This window comes from Polyodon spathula, chromosome 32 (assembly GCF_017654505.1).
Source record: "Polyodon spathula isolate WHYD16114869_AA chromosome 32, ASM1765450v1, whole genome shotgun sequence".
In the NCBI taxonomy this organism is placed as follows: Eukaryota; Metazoa; Chordata; class Actinopteri; order Acipenseriformes; family Polyodontidae; genus Polyodon; species Polyodon spathula.
In genome coordinates this window covers 7,475,219-7,499,615 of record NC_054565.1, presented here as the reverse complement: position 1 = coordinate 7,499,615, position 24,397 = coordinate 7,475,219, and the positions used below count along the sequence as shown (strand labels likewise).

At 55.5% G+C, this 24,397-nt stretch overlaps 1 protein-coding gene across 1 annotated transcript; it reads left to right on the top strand.

Annotated features, from left to right (window-relative positions):
* The first annotated feature begins 1,564 nt into the window (after nt 1-1,564).
* LOC121303311 (claspin) lies at nt 1,565-24,292 on the top strand. Its single transcript, XM_041233905.1, has 24 exons — nt 1,565-2,253; nt 6,502-6,628; nt 6,724-7,088; nt 7,254-7,406; nt 9,758-9,841; nt 10,230-10,302; nt 10,402-10,510; nt 11,143-11,516; nt 15,689-15,880; nt 16,159-16,334; nt 16,660-16,796; nt 16,907-16,971; nt 17,158-17,348; nt 17,668-18,226; nt 18,388-18,487; nt 18,636-18,714; nt 18,893-19,002; nt 19,178-19,342; nt 19,983-20,104; nt 20,278-20,408; nt 22,006-22,129; nt 22,717-22,793; nt 23,063-23,224; nt 23,776-24,292. The coding sequence occupies exons 1-24, from the start codon at nt 2,230-2,232 to the stop codon at nt 23,887-23,889; spliced, it is 3,813 nt and encodes a 1,270-aa protein (XP_041089839.1). The 5' UTR covers nt 1,565-2,229; the 3' UTR covers nt 23,890-24,292.
* The last annotated feature ends 105 nt before the right edge of the window (nt 24,293-24,397 follow it).

Genomic DNA, 24,397 nt, shown 5'->3' with positions numbered 1-24,397 from the left:
AGAATTAATTACGCGAACAGCTATTGTCATTAGCATTATTAGTAGTATTAAATTCAATTACTAATAGGTTTTATATTAATTGCGATTTTTGTGATTTATAAAAAGTTAATAAATAGACTGTGTTCGACGTCGGTCATTTAAACTGCAAGAAAGCACACTGCCCGCTCTGTGGATATTGCTAGCTAACTCAGGCAAGCTGGATGTCTCCCTCCAGTGGACAACGCCGGGGATGCAAGCATCTTACTGTTGCCATGCAGCTGATATTGCCAGGTAGCGCAGGCAGGCTCACCGTCTCCTCTGGTGGATACTGCCAGGTAGCGCAGGCAGGCTCACCGTCTCCTCTGGTGGATACTGCCAGGTAGCGCAGGCAGGCTCACCGTCTCCTCTGGTGGATACTGCCAGGTAGCGCAGGCAGGCTCACCGTCTCCTCTGGTGGATACTGCCAGGTAGCGCAGGCAGGCTCACCGTCTCCTCTGGTGGATATTGCCAGGTAGCGCAGGCAGGCTCACCGTCTCCTCTGGTGGATATTGCCAGGTAGCGCAGGCAGGCTCACCGTCTCCTCTGGTGGATATTGCCAGGTAGCGCAGGCAGGCTCACCGTCTCCTCTGGTGGATATTGCCAGGTAGCGCAGGCAGGCTCACCGTCTCCTCTGGTGGATATTGCCAGGTAGCGCAGGCAGGCTCACCGTCTCCTCTGGTGGATATTGCCAGGTAGCGCAGGCTCGCCGTCTCCTCTGGTGGATATTGCCAGGTGGCGCAGGCAGGCTCGCCGTCTCCTCTGGTGGATATTGCCAGGTGGCGCAGGCAGGCTCGCCGTCTCCTCTGGTGGATATTGCCAGGTAGCGCAGGCAGGCTCGCCGTCTCCTCTGGTGGATATTGCCAGGTGGCGCAGGCAGGCTCGCCGTCTCCTCTGGTGGATACTGCCAGGTGGCGCAGGCAGGCTCGCCGTCTCCTCTGGTGGATATTGCCAGGTGGCGCAGGCAGGCTCGCCGTCTCCTCTGGTGGATATTGCCAGGTAGCGCAGGCTCACCGTCTCCTCTGGTGGATATTGCCAGGTGGCGCAGGCAGGCTCGCCGTCTCCTCTGGTGGATATTGCCAGGTGGCGCAGGCAGGCTCGCCGTCTCCTCTGGTGGATATTGCCAGGTAGCGCAGGCAGGCTCACCGTCTCCTCTGGTGGATATTGCCAGGTAGCGCAGGCAGGCTCGCCGTCTCCTCTGGTGGATATTGCCAGGTAGCGCAGGCAGGCTCGCCGTCTCCTCTGGTGGATATTGCCAGGTAGCGCAGGCTCGCCGTCTCCTCTGGTGGATATTGCCAGGTAGCGCAGGCAGGCTCGCCGTCTCCTCTGGTGGATATTGCCAGGTAGCGCAGGCAGGCTCGCCGTCTCCTCTGGTGGATATTGCCAGGTGGCGCAGGCAGGCTCACCGTCTCCTCTGGTGGATATTGCCAGGTGGCGCAGGCAGGCTCGCCGTCTCCTCTGGTGGATATTGCCAGGTAGCGCAGGCAGGCTCGCCGTCTCCTCTGGTGGATATTGCCAGGTAGCGCAGGCAGGCTCGCCGTCTCCTCTGGTGGATATTGCCAGGTGGCGCAGGCAGGCTCGCCGTCTCCTCTGGTGGATATTGCCAGGTGGCGCAGGCAGGCTCACTGTCTCCATGGCGCCGGCAGTGTGTGTGTTTGATGTGCAGGAGAGTCCACACTGGAAAGCACGAGTTCAGTTTCGCGTATCTGATAATGAAATGCGGCATTCTCACGCTGTACGGACACTGGGAGCGCGTACACGGCGTGCAATACGAGCCGGGACCTGGTCTTCTGCGTGCTGTCCAATCCAGTCGTGCAGGCTTGCGTTTGATGGCGTTGTGATTGGTTTACAGCTCCGAGGAGGACGGCTTTGCCCAGGGGTTTTTGGCAACCAATGGAATGACGAATTCGTGCAAAACTGCACGGAAGGCGGGATCTAAGTAAAGAATGACAAGTATCTAGTCCAATGGTGTGTTAGCATTTCCACTGAAGGCGGGAGCTGCTTGCGTTTGACAGACGGTGGGTGGGGTCTAGTCTCGGCCCGCCAAAGATTGAAATTTCATTCAAGTCTTCAGCGGTGGCGGGAGAGACGGCCCTGACAGCTTTTTCTGGAGATAGAAATATTGTTTTTCATTTTGGTGTAATATCTGCTCTCATTCGCGCAGCGCGAGTTAGTCAGACTTGCCTGTGAAGTTCGCGCAGCTGCTGGTTCGCAATGAGCCTCGCCCTGTCTCAGCAGGTAATTAGCAGCTAATATTGCACACTTCCACACTTCATTTCTGTGTTTGACGTGTGGAAGCTAGAGCTCTGCATCGTAAGAAAATATTTTACTGTAAGCTGGTTTAATCGGAAGCGCGGCTGCGGTACTTGAGTTCTGATTGGACTGGGTGAGTTCATTCCCGTTTAATTTCTGTGCTGTTTATGAATCTCATTTTATTTGAAAGTGCGCACCGTGTGCTGTAGGTCTGTGTTGCTGCTGCGGTGGCAATGCTGTTTAGTTTTGTGTAAGCTGGTGCTCGTGTTTGCGAGTGGTGTGCTGCTTTGTTTTTATTATAAAGCCAGTCTTTGTTAGGTGTGTGCTGTGCAGCAGCGTGCATCGAGAGACAGATTCACAGGGTTGCTGTCCGGGCTCAGTTATGAGACAGCACCTCGTAATGCACGGCGTGTAAATGCCACTGGCCGGGAGGTGATCGTGTCCGGGGCAGCGAGCTGAGTGCCCGGCCTGGCTCCATGCCTCCCGCCCGGCGCGGTGCATTCTCGCAGGCTTGCAGGCGTGTTAGAAATCAGCGGCCGGCTTCACAAAGCGCGGCGAGCTAGCAAGCGATCGGACTGCCACCCGTTTCAAACAGCAGTATTTTAAAATGGACACGATGCAGTTCAGTGGAAATGGCAGGGTGGAAGCGGATTCGCAGACTGCTGGCCGGAACCGCTTTGTGAAACTCGCCCCTGCTTTCAGAGAAGCAGAGCACTCCGCTTGCTGTTTATTTGGTCGACGCCTTTATTCAAGACGCTATGCAAACTACAGGGCAGGACCAGGTTACAATGCAAGGCGCTGTTTAAACACAGTGTAGTTTACACTGAGTGCAAATATGAATACTACTGATACAGTGAGAAGTTTGGATGAAAACAATTTCCATCACCCATTACAGTAGTGCCAGGATAGTGCTCGAGCGGGAGGTATTGTGTGTGTTTGAGGGGTGCAGGAGCAGTGTAAGGAGGTATCGTGTGTGTGTTTTGCAGTGTAAGGAGGTATCGTGTGTGTGTTGTGTGTGTTTTGCAGTGTAAGGAGGTATCGTGTGTGTGTGTGTGTTTTGCAGTGTTAAGGTGTGTGTTTTGCAGTGTAAGGAGTGTGTGTCGTGTGTGTGTGTTTTGCAGTGTAAGGAGGTGTGTGTGTGTGTGTGTGTTTTGCAGTGTAAGGAGGTATTGTGTGTGTGTTTTGCAGTGTAAGGAGGTATTGTGTGTGTGTGTGTTTGCAGTGTTTTGCAGTGTGTGTGAGTGTATTGTGTGTGTGTGTTTTGCAGTGTAAGGAGGTATGGTGTGTGTGTGTGTGTGTTTTGCAGTGTAAGGAGGTATCGTGTGTGTGTGTGTGTGTTTTGCAGTGTAAGGAGGTATTGTGTGTGTGTGTGTGTTTTGCAGTGTAAGGAGGTATCGTGTGTGTGTGTGTTTTGCAGTGTGTGTGTGTGTGTGTTTTGCAGTGTAAGGAGGTATCGTGTGTGTGTGTGTGTGTTTTGCAGTGTAAGGAGGTATCGTGTGTGTGTGTGTGTGTGTGTGTTTTGCAGTGTAAGGAGGTATTGTGTGTGTGTGTTTTGCAGTGTAAGGAGGTATTGTGTGTGTGTGTGTGTGTGTTTTGCAGTGTAAGGAGGTGTGTGTGTGTGTGTTTTGCAGTGTAAGGAGGTGTGTGTGTGTGTGTGTTTTGCAGTGTAAGGAGGTATTGTGTGTGTGTTTTGCAGTGTAAGGAGGTATCGTGTGTGTGTGTGTGTGTGTGTGTGTGTTTTGCAGTGTAAGGTGGTTGTGTGTGTGTGTGTGTGTGTTTTGCAGTGTAAGGAGGTTTTGTGTGTGTGTTTTGCAGTGTAAGGAGGTATTGTGTGTGTGTGTTTTGCAGTGTAAGGAGGTGTGTGTGTGTGTGTGTGTGTTTTGCAGTGTAAGGAGGTATGTGTGTGTGTGTGTGTTTTGCAGTGTAAGGAGGTATTGTGTGTGTGTTTTGCAGTGTAAGGAGGTTGTGTGTGTGTGTGTTTTGCAGTGTAAGGAGGTATTGTGTGTGTGTGTTTGCAGTGTAAGGAGGTATTGTGTGTGTGTTTTGCAGTGTAAGGAGGTATCGTGTGTGTGTGTGTTTTGCAGTGTAAGGAGGTATTGTGTGTGTGTGTTTTGCAGTGTAAGGAGGTTTGTGTGTGTGTGTGTGTGTTTTGCAGTGTAAGGAGGAGGTGTGTGTGTGTGTGTTTTGCAGTGTAAGGAGGTATTGTGTGTGTGTGTGTTTTGCAGTGTAAGGAGGTGTGTGTGTGTGTGTGCAGTGTGCAGTGTAATCGTGTGTGTGTGTGTGTGTTTGTGTGTAAGGAGGTATTGTGTGTGTGTGTTGTGTGTGTGTGTGGTGTTTGTGTGTGTGTGTGTGCAGTGTATTGTGTGTGTGTGTGTGTGTGTTTTGCAGTGTAAGGAGGTAAGGTGTGTGTGTGTGTTTTGCAGTGTAAGGAGGTATCGTGTGTGTGTGTGTTTGCAGTGTAAGGAGGTATGTGTGTGTGTGTGTGTACATTCCATTCATGTGTGCACACACACACACAGTCACATTCCTCCATACACACCACACACACACAAAACGTCACAGTGTCCAGACCACACACACACACAAAACGTCGTTTCCAGTGTAGCACACACACACACACAAAACGTCACATTTTGCACACACACACAGGTGTGTGTAAGTGTGTGTGTGTGTGTGTGTTTTGCAGTGTAAGGAGGTATTGTGTGTGTGTTTTGCAGTGTAAGGAGGTGTGTGTGTGTGTGTTTTGCAGTGTAAGGAGGTATGTGTGTGTGTGTGTTTTGCAGTGTAAGGAGGTATTGTGTGTGTGTGTGTGTGTTTTGCAGTGTAAGGAGGTATGTGTGTGTGTGTTTTGCAGTGTAAGGAGGTAGGTGTGTGTGTGTGTGTTTTGCAGTGTAAGGAGGTATCGTGTGTGTGTGTGTGTGTGTGTTTTGCAGTGTAAGGAGTGTGTGTGTGTGTGTGTTTTGCAGTGTAAGGAGGTATGTGTGTGTGTGTGTTTTGCAGTGTAAGGAGGTATCGTGTGTGTGTGTGTGTGTGTGTGTGTGTGTGTGTGTTTGCAGTGTAAGGAGGTATTGTGTGTGTGTTTTGCAGTGGTGTGTGTGTGTGTGTTTTGCAGTGTAAGGAGGTATCGTGTGTGTGTGTGTGTGTTTTGCAGTGTAAGGAGGTGTTTGTGTGTGTGTTTGTGTGTGTGTGTGTGTGTGTGTTTTGCAGTGTAAGGAGGTATGTGTGTGTGTGTGTGTGTGTTTTGCAGTGTAAGGAGGTATTGTGTGTGTGTGTGTGTGTTTTGCAGTGTAAGGAGGTATTGTGTGTGTGTTTTGCAGTGTAAGGAGGTATCGTGTGTGTGTGTGTTTTGCAGTGTAAGGAGGTATCGTGTGTGTGTGTGTGTTTTGCAGTGTAAGGAGGTGTGTGTGTGTGTGTTTTGCAGTGTAAGGAGGTGTGTGTGTGTGTGTGTTTTGCAGTGTAAGGAGGTATGTGTGTGTGTGTGTGTTTTGCAGTGTAAGGAGGTATTGTGTGTGTGTGTGTGTGTGTGTGTGTGTTTTGCAGTGTAAGGAGTGTAAGGAGGTATCGTGTGTGTGTGTGTGTTTTGCAGTGTAAGGAGGTATCGTGTGTGTGTGTGTGTTTTGCAGTGTAAGGAGGTATTGTGTGTGTGTGTGTGTGTGTGTGTGTTTTGCAGTGTAAGGAGGTGTCGTGTGTGTGTGTGTTTTGCAGTGTAAGGAGGTATTGTGTGTGTGTTTTGCAGTGTAAGGAGGTATCGTGTGTGTGTGTGTGTGTGTTTTGCAGTGTAAGGAGGTATTGTGTGTGTGTGTTTTGCAGTGTAAGGAGGTATTGTGTGTGTGTGTGTGTGTGTTTTGCAGTGTAAGGAGGACCATAACACACACACACAAAACGTCACATGTGTCCTCCACAACAGTGTAACACACACAAAACGTCACATTCCTGCATACACACAGGAGGTAACGTGTCACATTCCTCCATGCAGTGTAAGGACTGTGTGTGTGTGTGTGTGTGTAAGTGTGTGTGTGTGTGTGTTTGTGTGTGTGTGTGTGTGTGTGTGTGTGTTTGTGTGTGTGTGTGTGTGTGTGTGTGTGTTTTGCAGTGTAAGGAGGTATCGTGTGTGTGTGTGTTTTGCAGTGTAAGGAGGTATCGTGTGTGTGTGTGTGTGTTTTGCAGTGTAAGGAGGTATCGTGTGTGTGTGTGTGTTTTGCAGTGTAAGGAGGTATTGTGTGTGTTTTTCAGTGTTCGGTGCAGGAGGAGGGTACCGTCTCTCACGCTGCTGTCGAGGAGAGCGGTTCGGACAGTGGGATGGGCTCCCCAATCCTCCCAGAGGGGGGCTCTGTGCTGCCTGAGAACACAGAGAGTGGAGGTCAGTATGAGGGACGGGACATGGGGTGATGACGTTTTAAACAGATCCGGTCATGCAGGTGCAGATCGTGGTGAGTGACTGTCCTTCGCTTTCAGATTCGGAGGATGAGATTCTGGTGAACAGGAAGTCACGCTGCAGGAAGGCCCTGAGAGACAGCGACAGTGAGGGGGAGGAAGAGGCGGGGCCAGCTAACACTCTCGTCCTATCAGAGTCCAGTGAGGAGGAGGAGGAGGAGGGGCTGAAGAGGAAGACAGGAGGAAGGATCAGCAGGGTTGCTCTGGACAGTGAGGACAGCGAGACAGAGACAGGACAGGACAGCCTGGCAACTTTGATCCCCCAGAGAGATAGTCCACTGAAGAGACACCACAGACTGAAAGAGGAGAGAGGGAATGAGCGATCCCGACGAAGGAAAGAGAAGGATGAGAAGAGGCTGAAGAAAGTCAACCAGCAGAATGAAGAGGTGAGGCTGTAACTGCTGGGAACAAACCAGTTCTGCTTACTGGAGAGAGGGTGCAGCCAGACCTGCACTGGTCTCTGCTTGCTTGCTTACTGAGACAATGAAAAAGCCTTCTAGTCGGAGCGTCTGTCCTTCAGTTTTTCTCTCTCTCTCTCCTCCCATCGCCAGGTGCCCTCTGCACACCCCACCTTGAATGACAGCGGCTGTCTCCTTGGCGACAGCGATCTGTTTGACACGGGGCGGGGAGAGGAGGAGGAGGAGGAGGAAGAGTCTCTGGATGCGATCAGAGCCGTTGTGAGACACAAGGTGAAAAAGCACCAGGTGAGAGCCAGCCAGCCAGCCAGCCAGCCCCAACCCCAGCACAGCACAGAGCACAGCCAGCCCCAACCCCAGCACAGCACAGAGCACAGCCAGCCCCAACCCCAGCACAGCACAGAGCACAGCCAGCCCCAACCCCAGCACAGCACAGAGCACAGCCAGCCCCAACCCCAGCACAGCACAGAGCACAGCCAGCCCCAACCCCAGCACAGCACAGAGCACAGCCAGCCCCAACCCCAGCACAGCACAGAGCACAGCCAGCCCCAACCCCAGCCAGCCAGCACAGCCACCCAACCCCAGCACAGCACAGAGCACAGCCAGCTCCAACCCCAGCACAGCCAGCTCCAAGAGCACAGCCAGCCCCAACCCCAGCACAGCACAGAGCACAGCCAGCCCCAACCCCAGCACAGCACAGAGCACAGCCAGCCCCAACCCCCCCAGCACAGCCAGCACAGAGCACAGCCAGCCCCAACCCCAGCACAGCACAGAGCACAGCCAGCCCCAACCCCAGCACAGAGCACAGCCAGCCCCAACCCCAGCACAGCACAGAGCACAGCCAGCCCCAACCCCAGCACAGCCAGCCCAGCCCCAACCCCAGCACAGCACAGAGCACAGCCAGCCCCAACCCCAGCACAGCACAGAGCACAGCCAGCCCCAACCCCAGCACAGCACAGAGCACAGCCAGCCCCAACCCCAGCACAGCACAGAGCACAGCCAGCCCCAACCCCAGCACAGCACAGAGCACAGCCAGCCCCAACCCCAGCACAGCACAGAGCACAGCCAGCCCCAACCCCAGCACAGCACAGAGCACAGCCAGCCCCAACCCCAGCACAGCACAGAGCACAGCCAGCCCCAACCCCAGCACAGCACAGAGCACAGCCAGCCCCAACCCCAGCACAGCACAGAGCACAGCCAGCCCCAACCCCAGCACAGCACAGAGCACAGCCAGCCCCAACCCCAGCACAGCACAGAGCACAGCCAGCCCCAACCCCAGCACAGCACAGAGCACAGCCAGCCCCAACCCCAGCACAGCACAGAGCACAGCCAGCCCCAACCCCAGCACAGCACAGAGCACAGCCAGCCCCAACCCCAGCACAGCACAGAGCACAGCCAGCCCCAACCCCAGCACAGCACAGAGCACAGCCAGCCCCAACCCCAGCACAGCACAGAGCACAGCCAGCCCCAACCCCAGCACAGCACAGAGCACAGCCAGCCCCAACCCCAGCACAGCACAGAGCACAGCCAGCCCCAACCCCAGCACAGCCAGCTCCACAGCCAGCCCCAGCCCCAACCCCAGCACCAGAGCACAGCCAGCCCCAACCCCAGCACAGCACAGAGCACAGCCAGCCCCAACCCCAGCACAGCACAGAGCACAGCCAGCCCCAACCCCAGCACAGCACAGAGCACAGCCAGCTCCAACCCCAGCACAGCCCCAACCCCAGCCACAGCACCAGAGCACAGCCAGCCCCAACCCCAGCACAGCACAGAGCACAGCCAGCCCCAACCCCAGCACAGCACAGAGCACAGCCAGCCCCAACCCCAGCACAGCACAGAGCACAGCCAGCCCCAACCCCAGCACAGCACAGAGCACAGCCAGCCCCAACCCCAGCACAGCACAGAGCACAGCCAGCCCCAACCCCAGCACAGCCAGCTCCAACCCCAGCACAGCCAGCCCCAACCCCAGCACAGCACAGAGCACAGCCAGCCCCAACCCCAGCACAGCATAGAGCACAGCCAGCCCCAACCCCAGCACAGCACAGAGCACAGCCAGCCCCAACCCCAGCACAGCATAGAGCACAGCCAGCCCCAACCCCAGCACAGCATAGAGCACAGCCAGCCCCAACCCCAGCACAGCACAGAGCACAGCCAGCCCCAACCCCAGCACAGCACAGAGCACAGCCAGCCCCAACCCCAGCACAGCACAGAGCACAGCCAGCCCCAACCCCAGCACAGCACAGAGCACAGCCAGCCCCAACCCCAGCACAGCATAGAGCACAGCCAGGCAGCCTGCAGAGATACAGCATTGAACACACACCAGGCTTCATGCTGGTGCAGCTTTCTGTTACAGTGAAGCCTTGATTTATCCAGATACCTCTGCAGGGATAGAAATAAGACTCCCATTGCACAGCAGTTTGCTCCATTCCTGGTTTCACTGAGTTTATTGAGACACACCTGAGCTTGTTACCTGCTCACACTGCCGCTGATCAAGCTGCTAGTAAAACCTGGACTGGGTGAAGCTGCTGTGCAGTAGGAGTCTCATTCCCCTCCAAGCCCCTTTCTGCTGTGCTTGTCTGCCCTGCTGTCCTTGCTGTGTTCATGTCTGTATTTAATGATGTTCTTCATGCTTCTTCCAGGAGTGGCCGGTGACATCAGAGCTGGAGGAGGAGGAGCGCGAGGGTGATGAAGAGGAAGGGGGTGAAGGGATAAAAAAGAGGAAGGTGAGAGACCTCAAACCAAGCTCCATATCCATCTGTATCTCTATATACAGTGTCTGTCTGTACCTCGAGATTCAATATCTCTATACAGTATCTATATCTACCTCTATATACAGTATCTACCTCTATTTCTAGCTAAACACGTTTGGAATGAAAACTTTGGAAATGTTTCTTAAATTAGCTGGTGGTGTCTCCAGCGTGCATCTCGTTGATGTCCTGTCTCTGTTGGGCTGGTGGTGTCTCCAGCGTGCATCTCGTTGATGTCCTGTCTCTGTTGGGCTGGTGGTGTCTCCAGCGTGCATCTCGTTGATGTCCTGTCTCTGTTGGGCTGGTGGTGTCTCCAGCGTGCATCTCGTTGATGTCCTGTCTCTGTTGGGTCCCTCTCTGTTAGGAGCGGAAGGCGGCCCGTGCCAGCAAGGAGGCGATGAAGCAGCTGCACAGCGAGAGCCAGAGACTCGTGAGGGGTAAGAAGCTTTGGGACTCGCCTTCAGCTGAACCCCCCCCCCCCACCATCCATCCCTCATTCACGTCAGAGGATTTATCTTGTTCTGGTTTCGTTTCAGATTCCTCTCTGGGGCTACCCTACCACCTGCCAGAGCCCAAAACCATCCACGACTTCTTCAAGAAGCGCCCACGACCATCCTGCCACGGGAGCGCCATGGCACTGCTCAAGTGAGAGAAACACCAGCACACACGCACACCCAGACAGACAGACAGACAGACAGACAGACAAGCACGCGCGTGCGTGCACACACACACACATACACTCACACACACCTAGACATAGACAAGCACACACACGCGTGACACACACACATACACACACCCAGACAGACAGACAGACAGACAGAGACACACACACACCCCCAGACAGACAGACAGACAGACAGACACACGCGCACACACACCTAGACAGACACAGACACAGTGCGTGTGTGTGTGCTTGACACACACAAGCACACACACACACACACACACACACACACACAAACTAAACACAGACAAAAACACACGCACGTGCACACACACACACACACCTAGACACAGACAAGCACACACACACACAGACAGACAGACAGACAGACAGACAGACACACCAGACAGACAGACAGACAAGCACACACACGCACACCTAGACAGACAGGCACACACGCACACCTAGACGGACAGACAGGCGCGCACACACACACACACATACACGTACACCTAGACAGACAGGCACACACACACACACAGAATGGCACTGTTGTTGACTTGGAGTTTGATCGACACACCTGAGCTTGTTACCTCCTTCTGTCTCTCAGGTCTGCAAAATACCAGCCGTGTATGTCTGAGGAGAGTCTGGACCCGGCACTGACCCTGAACCAGAACCCGAGTGAGACCCAAGACCTGACCGATGATCCTGAGCAGGCTGTCCCCATGGAAACGGAGCCCGAGTTTAAGGCTACCTCTGAGGCAGGGCCAGCGCCGGGGCAGGTGGAGTTGGGAGGCTGCGTTGTGGCTGCTCCCTCAAACCCGCAGCCCTCCGAGTCACCCCTCCACCTCCCTCCCAGCAAACCCTGCAGGAGCAGCAGGCTGGAAAAACTGAGGCAGCTGGGCCTCGACCCGCCTCCGCAGCCCAGGCTGTGTGCCGACGAGGGGGCCTTCGTCAACCTGGACCCCCCTGCCGTCAACACAGGTACCCAGTGGTGTGATGCGAGGGTGGGTTAGTGCACACATTCCTGGGTGTACACACACACACACACACACACACACACACACACACACACAAACACACACACATTCCTGGGTGTAATGGCTGGGTTGGGGTGTGTGTGATTCCTGGGTGTAATGGCTGGGTTGGGGTGTGTGTGATACCTGGGTGTAATGGCTGGGACAGACCTGGGTGTAATGTTTGGATTGGGGGGTGATTCCTGGGTGTAATGGCTGGATTGGGTTGGGGGGTGATTCCTGGGTGTAATGGCTGGATTGGGTTGGGGTGTGATTCCTGGGTGTAATGGCTGGGTTGGGTTGGGGGGTGATTCCTGGGTGTAACACCTGGGTTGGGCAGGGGGGTGATTCCTGGGTGTAATGGCATTCCGGGTGTAATGGCACACACACGTGATTCCTGGGTGTAATGGCTGGGTTGGGGGGTGACTGGGTGTAATGTTGTTGACTTGGAGTTTGATGGGGGGTGACACACCTGAGCTTGTTACCTCCTTCTGTCTCTCAGGTCTGCAAAATACCAGCCGTGTATGTCTGAGGAGAGTCTGGACCCGGCACTGACCCTGAACCAGAACCCGAGTGAGACCCAAGACCTGACCGATGATCCTGAGCAGGCTGTCCCCATGGAAACGGAGCCCGAGTTTAAGGCTACCTCTGAGGCAGGGCCAGCGCCGGGGCAGGTGGAGTTGGGAGGCTGCGTTGTGGCTGCTCCCTCAAACCCGCAGCCCTCCGAGTCACCCCTCCACCTCCCTCCCAGCAAACCCTGCAGGAGCAGCAGGCTGGAAAAACTGAGGCAGCTGGGCCTCGACCCGCCTCCGCAGCCCAGGCTGTGATTCCTGGGTGTAACGAGGGGGCCTTCGTCAACCTGGACCCCCCTGCCGTCAACACAGGTACCCAGTGGTGTGATGCGAGGGTGGGTTAGTGTGTGTGTGTGTGTGATTCCTGGGTGTAATGGCTGGGTTGGGGGGGGTGATTCCTGGGTGTAATGGCTGGGTTGGGTTGGGGGGTGATTCCTGGGTGTAATGGCTGGGTTGGGGGGTGATTCCTGGGTGTAATGGCTGGGTTGGGGGGTGATTCCTGGGTGTAATGGCTGGGTTGGGTTGGGGGGTGATTCCTGGGTGTAATGGCTGGGTTGGGGGGGTGATTCCTGGGTGTAATGGCTGGGTTGGTGTGATTCCTGGGTGTAATGGCTGGGTTGGGGGGTGATTCCTGGGTGTAATGGCTGGGTTGGGTTGGGGGGTGATTCCTGGGTGTAATGGCTGGATTGGGTTGGGGGGTGATTCCTGGGTGTAATGGCTGGGTTGGGTTGGGGGGTGATTCCTGGGTGTAATGGGTTGGGTTGGGGGGTGATTCCTGGGTGTAATGGCTGGGTTGGGGGTGTTTGCTGGGTGTAATTCCTGGGTGTAATGGCTGGGTTGGGGGGTGATTCCTGGGTGTAATGGCTGGGTTGGGTTGGGGGGCTGGGTGATTCCTGGGTGTAATGGCTGGGTTGGGGTGGTGTTTGATTCCTGGGTGTAATGGGTTGGGTTGGGGGGTGATTCCTGGGTGTAATGGCTGGATTGGGTTGGGGGTTGGGTGATTCCTGGGTGTAATGGCTGGGTTGGGGTGTGGGTGATTCCTGGGTGTAATGGCTGGGTTGGGGGGGGTGTGATTCCTGGGTGTAATGGCTGGGTTGGGGGGGGTGATTCCTGGGTGTAATGATTCCTGGGTGTAATGGCTGGGTTGGGGGGTGATTCCTGGGTGTAATGGCTGGGTTGGGGTGGTGTTTGATTCCTGGGTGTAATGGCTGGGTTGGGGTGTGTTGTGATTCCTGGGTGTAATGGCTGGGTTGGGGTGTGTTTGATTCCTGGGTGTAATGGCTGGGTTGGGGGTGGGTGATTCCTGGGTGTAATGGCTGGGTTGGGGGGTGTTTGATTCCTGGGTGTAATGGCTGGGTTGGGGGGTGATTCCTGGGTGTAATGGCTGGGTTGGGGTGGTGTGATTCCTGGGTGTAATGGCTGGGTTGGGGTGTGTTTGATTCCTGGGTGTAATGGCTGGGTTGGGGGGTGATTCCTGGGTGTAATGGCTGGGTTGGGGGGTGGTGATTCCTGGGTGTAATGGCTGGGTTGGGGGGTGATTCCTGGGTGTAATGGCTGGGTTGGGTTGGGGGGTGATTCCTGGGTGTAATGGCTGGGTTGGGGGGTGATTCCTGGGTGTAATGCCTGGATTGGGTTGGGGGGTGATTCCTGGGTGTAATGGCTGGGTTGGGGGGTGTTTGATACCTGGGTGTAATGGCTGGGTTGGGGGGTGATTCCTGGGTGTAATGGCTGGATTGGGTTGGGGGGTGATTCCTGGGTGTAATGGCTGGATTGGGTTGGGGGGTGATTCCTGGGTGTAATGGCTGGGTTGGGGTGGTGTTTGATTCCTGGGTGTAATGGCTGGGTTGGGGGGTGGGGTGTAATGCCTGGATTGGGTTGGGGGGTGATTCCTGGGTGTAATGGCTGGGTTGGGGGGTGATTCCTGGGTGTAATGGCTGGGGTGATTCCTGGGTGTAATGGCTGGGTTGGGGGGTGATTCCTGGGTGTAATGGCTGGGTTGGGGTGGTGTTTGATTCCTGGGTGTAATGGCTGGGTTGGGTTGGGGGGTGATTCCTGGGTGTAATGGCTGGGTTGGGTTGTGGGGTGATTCCTGGGTGTAATGGCTGGGTTGGGGTGTGTTTGATTCCTGGGTGTAATGGCTGGGTTGGGTTGGTGGGTGATTCCTGGGTGTAATGGCTGGGTTGGGGGTGTGATTCCTGGGTGTAATGGCTGGGTTGGGGTGTGTTTGATTCCTGGGTGTAATGGCTGGGTTGGGGGGTGATTCCTGGGTGTAATGGCTGGGTTGGGGGGGTTTGATTCCTGGGTGTAATGGCTGGGTTGGGTTGGGGGGTGATTCCTGGGTGTAATGGCTGGGTTGGGGGGGTGATTCCTGGGTGTAATGGCTGGGTTGGGGGGTGTTTGATTCCTGGGTGTAATGCCTGGATTGGGTTGGGGGGTGATTCCTGGGTGTAATGGCTGGGTTGGGTTGATTCCTGGGTGTAATGGCTGGGTTGGGGTGTGTTTGATTCCTGGGTGTAATGGCTGGGTTGGGTTGGGGGGTGATTCCTGGGTGTAATGGCTGGGTTGGGTTGGGTTCCTGGGGGTGGATTGGGTTGTGATTCCTGGGTGTAATGGCTGGGTTGGGGGGTGATTCCTGGGTGTAATGGCTGGGTTGGGGTGTGTTTGATTCCTGGGTGTAATGGATTCCTGGGTTGGGTTGGTGATTCCTGGGTGTAATGGCTGGGTTGGGGGGTAATGGGTGTAATTGGGTTGGGGGGTGATTCCTGGGTGTAATGGCTGGGTTGGGGGTGTGATTCCTGGGTGTGGTTGGGTTGGGGGGTGATGATTCCTGGGTGTAATGGCTGGGTTGGGTTGGGGGGTGATTCCTGGGTGTAATGGCTGGGTTGGGGGGTGTTTGATTCCTGGGTGTAATGGCTGGTGATTCCTGGGTGTAATGGCTGGGTTGGGTTGGTGTTTGATTCCTGGGTGTAATGGCTGGATTGGGTTGGGGGGTGATTCCTGGGTGTAATGGCTGGGTTGGGGGGTGATTCCTGGGTGTAATGGCTGGGTTGGGTTGGGGGGTGATTCCTGGGTGTAATGGCTGGGTTGGGGGGTGATTCCTGGGTGTAATGTGATTCCTGGGTGTAATGGCTGGGTTGGGGGGTGTTTGATTCCTGGGTGTAATGGCTGGGTTGGGTTGGGGTAATGGTGGGTTGGGGGGTGATTCCTGGGTGTAATGGCTGGATTGGGTTGGGGGGTGATTCCTGGGTGTAATGGCTGGGTTGGGGGGTGTTTGATTCCTGGGTGTAATGGCTGGGTTGGGGTGTGTTTGATTCCTGGGTGTAATGGCTGGGTTGGGTTGGGGGGTGATTCCTGGGTGTAATGATTCCTGGGTGTAATGGCTGGGTTGGGGGGTGATTCCTGGGTGTAATGGCTGGGTTGGGGGGTGATTCCTGGGTGTAATGGCTGGGTTGGGGGGTGTTTGATTCCTGGGTGTAATGGCTGGGTTGGGGTGTGTTTGATTCCTGGGTGTAATGGCTGGGTTGGGGTGTGTTTGATACCTGGGTGTAATGTGCTGTCTCCTCTGCAGAGCTGGAGGCTCTGAAGCTTCGGTTCCTGAAGCACGGCCAGCCCCCAGCGAAGCCTCGTGGGCCGCTCACGCTCCAGCTCAACGTGGTGCGCAAGGAGGCCAGCTCCGATGGGAAGCAGGAGCTCCGAGCCGACACAGTGTCCGTGACCCTGTCCGGAGAGCCGGCGGAGGAGCTGGGCTGTACCAAACCAGGTAACTGACCGAGTGACCGTCCGACCGTCCACACCACTGAGGAGCCACGCAGGAACGCTGCTTTGAGAGGGAGAGGAGTGGAGCTGCACTCGGGAGAGCCGTTGTGAGAGACCCTCCTGGGGGGGGGGGGGGGGGGGGTACTCTGCACAAACATTGTAGAGCACCATCCTCTGTTCGACTGCGATTAAAACATGCAAGCCTGTCCGTCTCCCTGACTCTATCTGGCTGTCTCCCTGATCCTGTCTGTCTCCCATACCCTGTCTCTCTGTGTATTTCAGGGGAGAAGCTGCTGCTGTTGAAGTCCAAGCTGCAGCAGGCGATGGCTCAGCGCAGGCAGGAGGAGAGGCAGAAACGAGCCGCTCTGTACAGGCTGGACAATGAGGACTGCCTGGAGGAGGAGGAGGAGGAGGAGGAGGAGGAGGAGATGACTGACGAGTCGGAGGGAGAGGAAGAGGTAAAGTGACTCTGACTCGCTCTGAATTCACTGGGACGCACTGCTGCGCGGTCCTCATTCCCACTGAGAGCTTGTGAATACATGACCTCTCCTGCACCACGAGAGACCGCAGGGATGGAAATGAAGCTTCTGTCACACAGCTGTTTCACCCAGTCTATGCTTCACTACCAGCTTGATTAGCCATAGGTGACAAGCTCAGGCATGTCTTATTAAACTCTCAGTGAAAACCAGGACTGGATCGAACTGCTCTGCAATGGGAGTCTATTTCCCTCCCGGGACAGTGTGTGCATGTTGACTTTAATGAACTTGTTTTTTGTTTGTCCAGGGTGTTGACTTCCTGCTGGGAAAGGGGGGTGAAGGAGAGAGAGGGGGGAGCTCCAATCTGGGAGGTCCTGGCGGTGCGGACCCTCACCTCTCCGAGGGGACCCTCATGCTCTTCAGCAGGTCCAGCTCGCAGACCGGGTGAGAACAGGGCGGGGCGCACACAGTATTGGGGAGAGGGGCCAGTGACGGGTTATGAAGGGGCCAGTGAGGGCTGAAGCTGTATTCATGATGTTTTGTTTTTGCTGCAGTGATCAGGGAGGGGATGGAGTGAGGAGAGCCCTGCAGACCGGCCTCGATGGAGAGAGCAAGCTGGGTGAGTGCTGGGCTTGGAGATCTGCTCTACTCTGCATCTAGCTTATAAAACATAATGCATGCCAATAGTGATGCGCTACAGCCATCTCAAATGTCTTTGTGTCAGTTGAGAAGGATCACTGTGTTACTCTAGTTCTCTGCTCCCAGTTGCATTCTCTGTCTCACTGCGTCACTCTGCTGGTTTCAGAGGAAGACGATTCTTCTCTCCCGTCTCTGGCCAAAGAGAACAGCCACAACAGCAGCTTCGAGCTCCTGGGCTCCATGATCCCGTCCTACCAGCCCTTCAGCAAGCAGGGAGGGAGAGGGGGGGTAGCGGCTGGGTTCCGCTCCCCATCTCCTGGATTCTTCAAACCTAGCTTCCTGAGCTCTGCCTCCAAGGTGAGCGAGAGTCTGGAAGCACGTGGCATCACTGCCAGTGTTTTAGCCGTGTCGTTGTTGAACTCATTATCCGTTCTTTATCTCACACATGTTGTTCAGGATGTCACGGTCACCTGTATGTGCATCCCTCTCTAGGCATCTTCATATCCACTTTTACACTCGGAGAAGCTATCCCCTGTACCCTAATACTCCTCTCCCTCCCTCCCTCTCTCTCTCTGAGCTCAGGGAAGCTGTCGGAGCCCACTCTCTCAGTGGAGGACTCCCAGGAGCTCTCAAACCCCACACTGTCACTCACTTCCTCTCCCTCCCTCTCTCTCAGAGCTCAGGGAAGCTGTCGGAGCCCGCTCTCCCAGTGGAGGACTCCCAGGACCTCTACACTGCCTCTCCGGAGCCCAAGACCTGCCAGCTGGGAGCCGAGGATTCTCAGTTCCGCTTCTCCCTGGAAGAGGAGACTCAGAGTCGGCTGCTGGACGCAGACGGCTTCCTCAACGTGGGGTCCCGGGGCTCCAGCCAGTACCAGCCCTCCAAGAGGCAGCTGATCCTGGGCAGTCTGGACGAGAACGCCATGGATGGGAACATGGGGGAGCTCGTGGGGCTCTGCTCCGGGACGTTCCAGACTCAGAACCTCAAGGATTCCGACTGTACCACCCAGGACAGTAACATGGGGGAGCTCGTGGGGCTCTGCTCCGGGACGTTCCAGACTCAGAACCTCAAGGATTCCGACTGTACCACCCAGGACAGTAACATGGGGGAGCTTGTGGGGCTCTGCTCCGGGACGTTCCAGACTCAGAACCTGGAGATCTGCGGTGGGGAGGACAGCACTGAGGCGAACATGGAGGAGCTGCTGGGATTGTGTTCGGGGAAATTTGCAGCGGCAGGTAAAAAATATTGTTGGAATGAGTTTATTTAATTAAGTCTTTCTCTTGCGTACCCTCGTTAATTCTGCAGCGATCATTGTGTTTGCGTTTATTTGAAATGCCGTTTGTACTGTAGCTCTGTGTTAATCACTGATCAGCGCTGGTGTGTTTCCTGTCTGTAGAGGGATCCTCCCCCGCCTCCCTCAAACTGAACCCCTCACAGGGAGCACAGCAGGCTGGCTGGACCGGAGCGAAGGGAGCCGCAGCCCTGAGCACAGGGAGGTAAGCGCACTGCAGGGTTCAGCACAGGGAAGTCATGCAGGCAGGGCTCAGCACACGGAGGTAGGGGGTGGGATATACAGACAGTATTAGGTAACTCGGACCCTGCATGGGCGAATTAGATTTCAGAGTGTCTGGCCATCTGTTTCAGGGATGAAGAGCTGCAGGAGGAAGAGGAGAACTGTGAGTTTCAGCTGATGACTGACGTGGGGAGCTTCTCCAGCGAAGAGGTGCTCTCTACAGTGTCTGTGTGTGTGATGCCTCTGTAATGTGCTTGTGTGTGCCTGGTCTATAACAGGGATGGTAATGCCTTATTAAACTCTGTTAAAAACCAGGAACGGCTCAAACTGTTTTGCAATGGGAGTCTTCTCTCCATCCTTGTGTAACGCTGGTCTCTGCTGTTTTCAGGAGGATGATGCGAGTGAGGGAGAGGCAGATGAAGATGGAGAGGAGGAGGAGGAGTGCAGTGAGGATGAGGAGGAGGTGATGGCCCGAGCTCCTGGGCTCAAGAGGAAGATGTGAGTAGAGTGGCTGGATATTTAAATAGATTTGAAAATTCTGTTCTGAATTAAATCAACACGCAAATGCAGTAAAGGGGGCATGTAATCTGAAACGAGTTGAGCTCAGTGGTCATTTCTGTGTGTCTGTCCCTAACTCTCTCTCTCTCTCTCGTGCTCTCTCTCTCTGGGGCAGGCGGGTGGCTGACTTCCTGGAGGAGGAGGCGGAGCTGTCTGGCAGTGAGCTAGGCAGTGAGGATGAGGAGGGGGGAGCTGAGTGGAACGAGTATGAGGAAGACGAGATTCAGGAGGAGCTGCCATCGGACGAGGAGCTGCAGGACCAGGTCAACAAAATCCACATGTGAGAGATGAGCCAGTTACTGTATCCACACCCTGAGAGAGAGACTGTATCCACACCCTGAGAGAGAGACTGTATCCACACCCTGAGAGAGAGACTGTATCCACACCCTGAGAGAGAGACTGTATCCACACCCTGAGAGAGAGAGACTGTATCCACACCCTGAGAGAGAGAGACTGTATCCACACCCTGAGAGAGAGAGACTGTATCCACACCCTGAGAGAGAGAGACTGTATCCACACCCTGAGAGAGAGAGACTGTATCCACACCCTGAGAGAGAGACTGTATCCACACCCTGTGAGAGAGAGACTGTATCCACACCCTGTGAGAGAGAGACTGTATCCACACCCTGTGAGAGAGAGACTGTATCCACACCCTGAGAGAGAGAGACTGTATCCACACCCTGAGAGAGAGAGACTGTATCCACACCCTGAGAGAGAGAGACTGTATCCACACCCTGAGAGAGAGACTGTATCCACACCCTGTGAGAGAGAGACTGTATCCACACCCTGTGAGAGAGAGACTGTATCCACACCCTGAGAGAGAGAGACTGTATCCACACCCTGAGAGAGACTGCACCAAACAGACAGCTGAAGCTGTTGATGAGCTGTCATGTTAACCCCTCCTCCTCCTCCTCTCCCAGGAAGCAGCTGCTGGACGATGACAAGCGGGCGCTGCGTCTCTACCAGGAGTGCTACCTGGCTGATGGGGACCTGCACTCGGAGGGGCCGGGGAGAGCCCGGCAGTTCAGATGGAAGAACATCGGTAATGAACCCCCGTGTGAGAGAGATCAAACTGAGATATACTGTACAAGCACCCAGGAGAGCAGCCCCACGCATTGACTCTCACTGTGTGTAGTGTGGCTGTCTCTGTCTCTGTCTGTCTCGGGGATTATTTTGGCTGCAGGGTGTCTGGTTAACACTTTCCCTGCTTTGCAGACGAGGCTTCTCAGGTGGATCTGTTCCATGGAGACTCGGAGGAGGGGGAGGAGGGAGAGGAGCAGCTGGATGAGGCGGAGGTGCTGTGGAGGAGGCAGAGGCACGAGAGGGAGCAGTGGCTGAGAGAGCAGGTGAGAGGGGAGGAGCACGAGAGGGAGCAGAGTGAGAGGGGAGGAGCACGAGAGGGAGCAGTGGCTGAGAGAGCAGGTGAGAGGGGAGGAGCACGAGAGGGAGCAGTGGCTGAGAGAGCGGGCGAGAGGGGAGGAGCACGAGAGGGAGCAGTGGCTGAGAGAGCGGGCGAGAGGGGAGGAGCACGAGAGGGAGCAGTGGCTGAGAGAGCAGGTGAGAGGGGAGGAGCACGAGAGGGAGCAGTGGCTGAGAGAGCAGGTGAGAGGGGAGGAGCACGAGAGGGAGCAGTGGCTGAGAGAGCAGGTGAGAGGGGAGGAGCACGAGAGGGAGCAGTGGCTGAGAGAGCAGGCGAGAGGGGAGGAGCACGAGAGGGAGCAGTGGCTGAGAGAGCAGGCGAGAGGGGAGGAGCACGAGAGGGAGCAGTGGCTGAGAGAGCAGGTGAGAGGGGAGGAGCACGAGAGGGAGCAGTGGCTGAGAGAGCAGGTGAGAGGGGAGGAGCACGAGAGGGAGCAGTGGCTGAGAGAGCAGGTGAGAGGGGAGGAGCACGAGAGGGAGTGAGAGGGGAGGAGCACGAGAGGGAGCAGTGGCTGAGAGAGCAGGTGAGAGGGGAGGAGCACGAGAGGGAGCAGAGAGCGGGGAGGGGAGGAGCACGAGAGGGAGCAGTGGCTGAGAGAGCAGGTGAGAGGGGAGGAGCACGAGAGGGAGCAGAGTGAGAGGGGAGGAGCACGAGAGGGAGCAGTGGCTGAGAGAGCAGGTGAGAGGGGAGGAGCACGAGAGGGAGCAGTGGCTGAGAGAGCAGGTGAGAGGGGAGGAGCGAGAGGGAGCAGTGGCTGAGAGAGCAGGTGAGAGGGGAGGAGCACGAGAGGGAGCAGTGAGAGGGGAGGAGCACTGAGAGAGCAGGTGAGAGGGGAGGAGCACGAGAGGGAGCAGTGGCTGAGAGAGCAGGTGAGAGGGGAGGAGCACGAGAGAGAGAGCAGGTGAGAGGGGAGGAGCACGAGAGGGAGCAGAGAGAGGGGAGGAGCACGAGAGGGAGCAGCACGAGAGAGAGCAGGGTGAGAGGGGAGGAGCACGAGAGGGAGCAGTGGCTGAGAGAGCAGGTGAGAGGGGAGGAGCACGAGAGGGAGCAGTGGCTGAGAGAGCAGGGTGAGAGGGGAGGAGCACGAGAGGGAGCAGTGGCTGAGAGAGCAGGTGAGAGGGGAGGAGCACGAGAGGGAGCAGTGGCTGAGAGAGCAGGTGAGAGGGGAGGAGCACGAGAGGGAGCAGTGGCTGAGAGAGCAGGTGAGAGGGGAGGAGCACGAGAGGGAGCAGAGTGAGAGGGGAGGAGCACGAGAGGGAGCAGTGGCTGAGAGAGCAGGGTGAGAGGGGAGGAGCACGAGAGGGAGCAGTGGCTGAGAGAGCGGGCGAGAGGGGAGGAGCACGAGAGGGAGCAGTGGCTGAGAGAGCGGGCGAGAGGGGAGGAGCACGAGAGGGAGCAGTGGCTGAGAGAGCGGGCGAGAGGGGAGGAGCACGAGAGGGAGCAGTGGCTGAGAGAGCGGGTGAGAGGGGAGGGCTGGGTCTCTTTCTCTCTCTTGAGTCTAACCTTTCTTTCCCATTTCCCAGCAGTCCCAGAGCACAGGAGGCGAGGCAGCGACAGTGGCGGAGGAGGAGCAGGAGGAGATCGGAGAGGACAGTCAGTTCATGAAACTGGCCAAGAAATTTGCCACCCGCACCCTGCAGAAGAAAGGTAACGAGACACGCCCAGCAGCAGAAGCAGCTCCGGAGCACAGCCCCTCTCTGTGTCTGTCAGTTCCCCGGGGCTTGCTGCAGCTGTCCTGTGTAGGAGCTCGTCTCAGAGGTGCAGGTGTTTTGGCTCATTGCAGTGTTCTTTGCACTCTCCCGGTATCGAAAAGCTCTTCAGAGAAGCGCAGGGGTGTGCCAGCGCAGCTGCTTCCTGGGGGACCCTTGTTGCTGCTTTTATTCAAAGGTCTTTGGGGGTCATTGGATCATTTTATTTATTTGATAGATCTCATTATTCTAGTAGAGTCCACAGTGGGGATGTTGTCCCCTGCTCCAGATCACAGTAGGAATTGCTCAACCCCTCACGCACTGATACACACACACACTGATACACATGTGCACAGATACATGCACACGCACACGTGCACGGATACACGCGCACACTGATACACACATGCACTGATACACGCGCACGCACTGATACACACGCGCACACTGACACACACCTTTTTGGGTACATAACTGACACAAGTCTCCTCTTCGCCGAGCTGCACAGCTGTGATGTAACCACATTGCTCTCCCTGCCGTTCCCAGAATCCCCGGCGGTACTGGTGAAGGAGAGAAAGGTTCTGACCCGAAGCCCATTTGAGAAACCTGCTGTGTTACCTCAGGTGGGTACACTGTGCATGCCTGCAGTGACGCTGGACTGCCCCACTCCTGGCTCTGGGAATGCCTACAATGCCCTGTAATATTAAAATGATCGTTTTCAATCTAGCTGCATGAACAGCTCCTATTAGTAACCCTACAGACCCACAGTGAGCCTTTGAAGTGCAATCTCTTCACTGAAGGGAGCTCTGAACCCCAGGACTGGGTGCAGGCCCTGCAGTGTGACCTCTCTCTCTCTCACCCCCCCCTCTCTCTTTCTCTCCTGTCTCTACAGGTGAAGACTGGCTCTCTGTTGAGTCGCTCAAAGGATCTCATGCAGACGTTGTCGTCTCTCTCAGAGCTGAACCCCAGCGGGCCGCGCAGTGCTCGGAACTTCGTGTTCCACACCCTGTCCCCTGAGAAGGGCTCGGAGCTCCCCAGCCCGTCCCAGACACAGGTACGAGACCAGGGGGGAGGAACGAATCTTACAAAGGAGCTGAGCGTTAACCCTAAGAGTTACTGAGTTTCCGAAGCGCAGAAACCAGGACCTGAGGGCACAGGTGGAAATAGACTGGGAGGAGATGCTGCCTCAGAGTGGTGAGGGTGTGTAGTGGGTTACCTGTACTGGACACACTGATGCAGAATCAGGGGACCCCTTTAAGACTCCACTTGACAATGTTTTGAGATGGAAACCGGACGAGCTCTGGTGGGCTGCAAGGCTCCTCTCAAGCGTGATGTTTCTAATGTTTTGGCTGCTATAAGTTGTGTTGCGTGGACTGTTCTGACTGTGGCCACAAGGTGGAGCTCTAGAGCTACTTTCTCTGGTCTGCTCTGCTGCTCCCTCTTAAGTGTTTGGCTCAGCTTCCAATGAGGATCACTTTGATTAATGTTTGTGGAGTGGGGTAACTAGAGGCAAAGCTGCACTGTAATACTGCAGTCATGTGTTTAACAACATGTAACATTTCCATGCAAATCCAATCCAGCTCCCTTCCGTCTCGTCTCTCCCAGGCAAAGAGACGCCCAGCCGCCGTCCTCGCCCCCGCAGCTAAGCGTCCCAGGAAAGAGGCTCCCAAAAAGGCAGAGGAGCCCCAGAGGAGCATCTTCCGCTTCCTGGAGAGCTGAGTGGCCACGGGGCCAAGCTGCCGTGGGCTCTTCAATCTGGTCTCTCCAGCATTCCACTCCCCACAGTGGCATCACTGTGTTTACATTGACCCACCACTATCCCAGCATCCCCAGCAGGACACTCTGGCCCTCTCGAGGGTGTCTGTGGCAGATCTTGAACTGATCCTGCTCAGTCTTCATGCACAGTCTTTATAATCTGAGCAGGTAACTGCAGTCTGAGGCTGCGAGGGAGGGATAGCCTGTGCTCATTATTCACTGTGTCTCTGTCTTCATGAATCGTGTTTCTTAAATGTACATAACCTTTATACAGCAAGGTTCTTATTTGTAAATGAATACCTGTTTTGTATTGACAGATTGCCGGTTGTGTTCCGTGTTGTAGTTCTTATTAAAGAGGTTTTTATTGATTCTGTGCCCTCCCCTGTAAATTTGTGAAATATCGTCATCCTTCCACTGCAGTCCTGCAAGTCATCCAGCGCTGTCCAGCCTGAGCCTTTGTTAGTCCTAAAAA

Excerpts from the sequence above, each read along its gene's own strand:
- LOC121303311 (XM_041233905.1), top strand. The coding sequence starts at position 2,230 with ATGAGCCTCGCCCTGTCTCAGCAG. Across the intron at positions 18,488-18,635 it reads GCAGCCCTGAGCACAGGGAG|GGATGAAGAGCTGCAGGAGG; the intron begins GTAAGCGCACTG and ends CATCTGTTTCAG. Across the intron at positions 23,225-23,775 it reads CCAGCCCGTCCCAGACACAG|GCAAAGAGACGCCCAGCCGC; the intron begins GTACGAGACCAG and ends CGTCTCTCCCAG.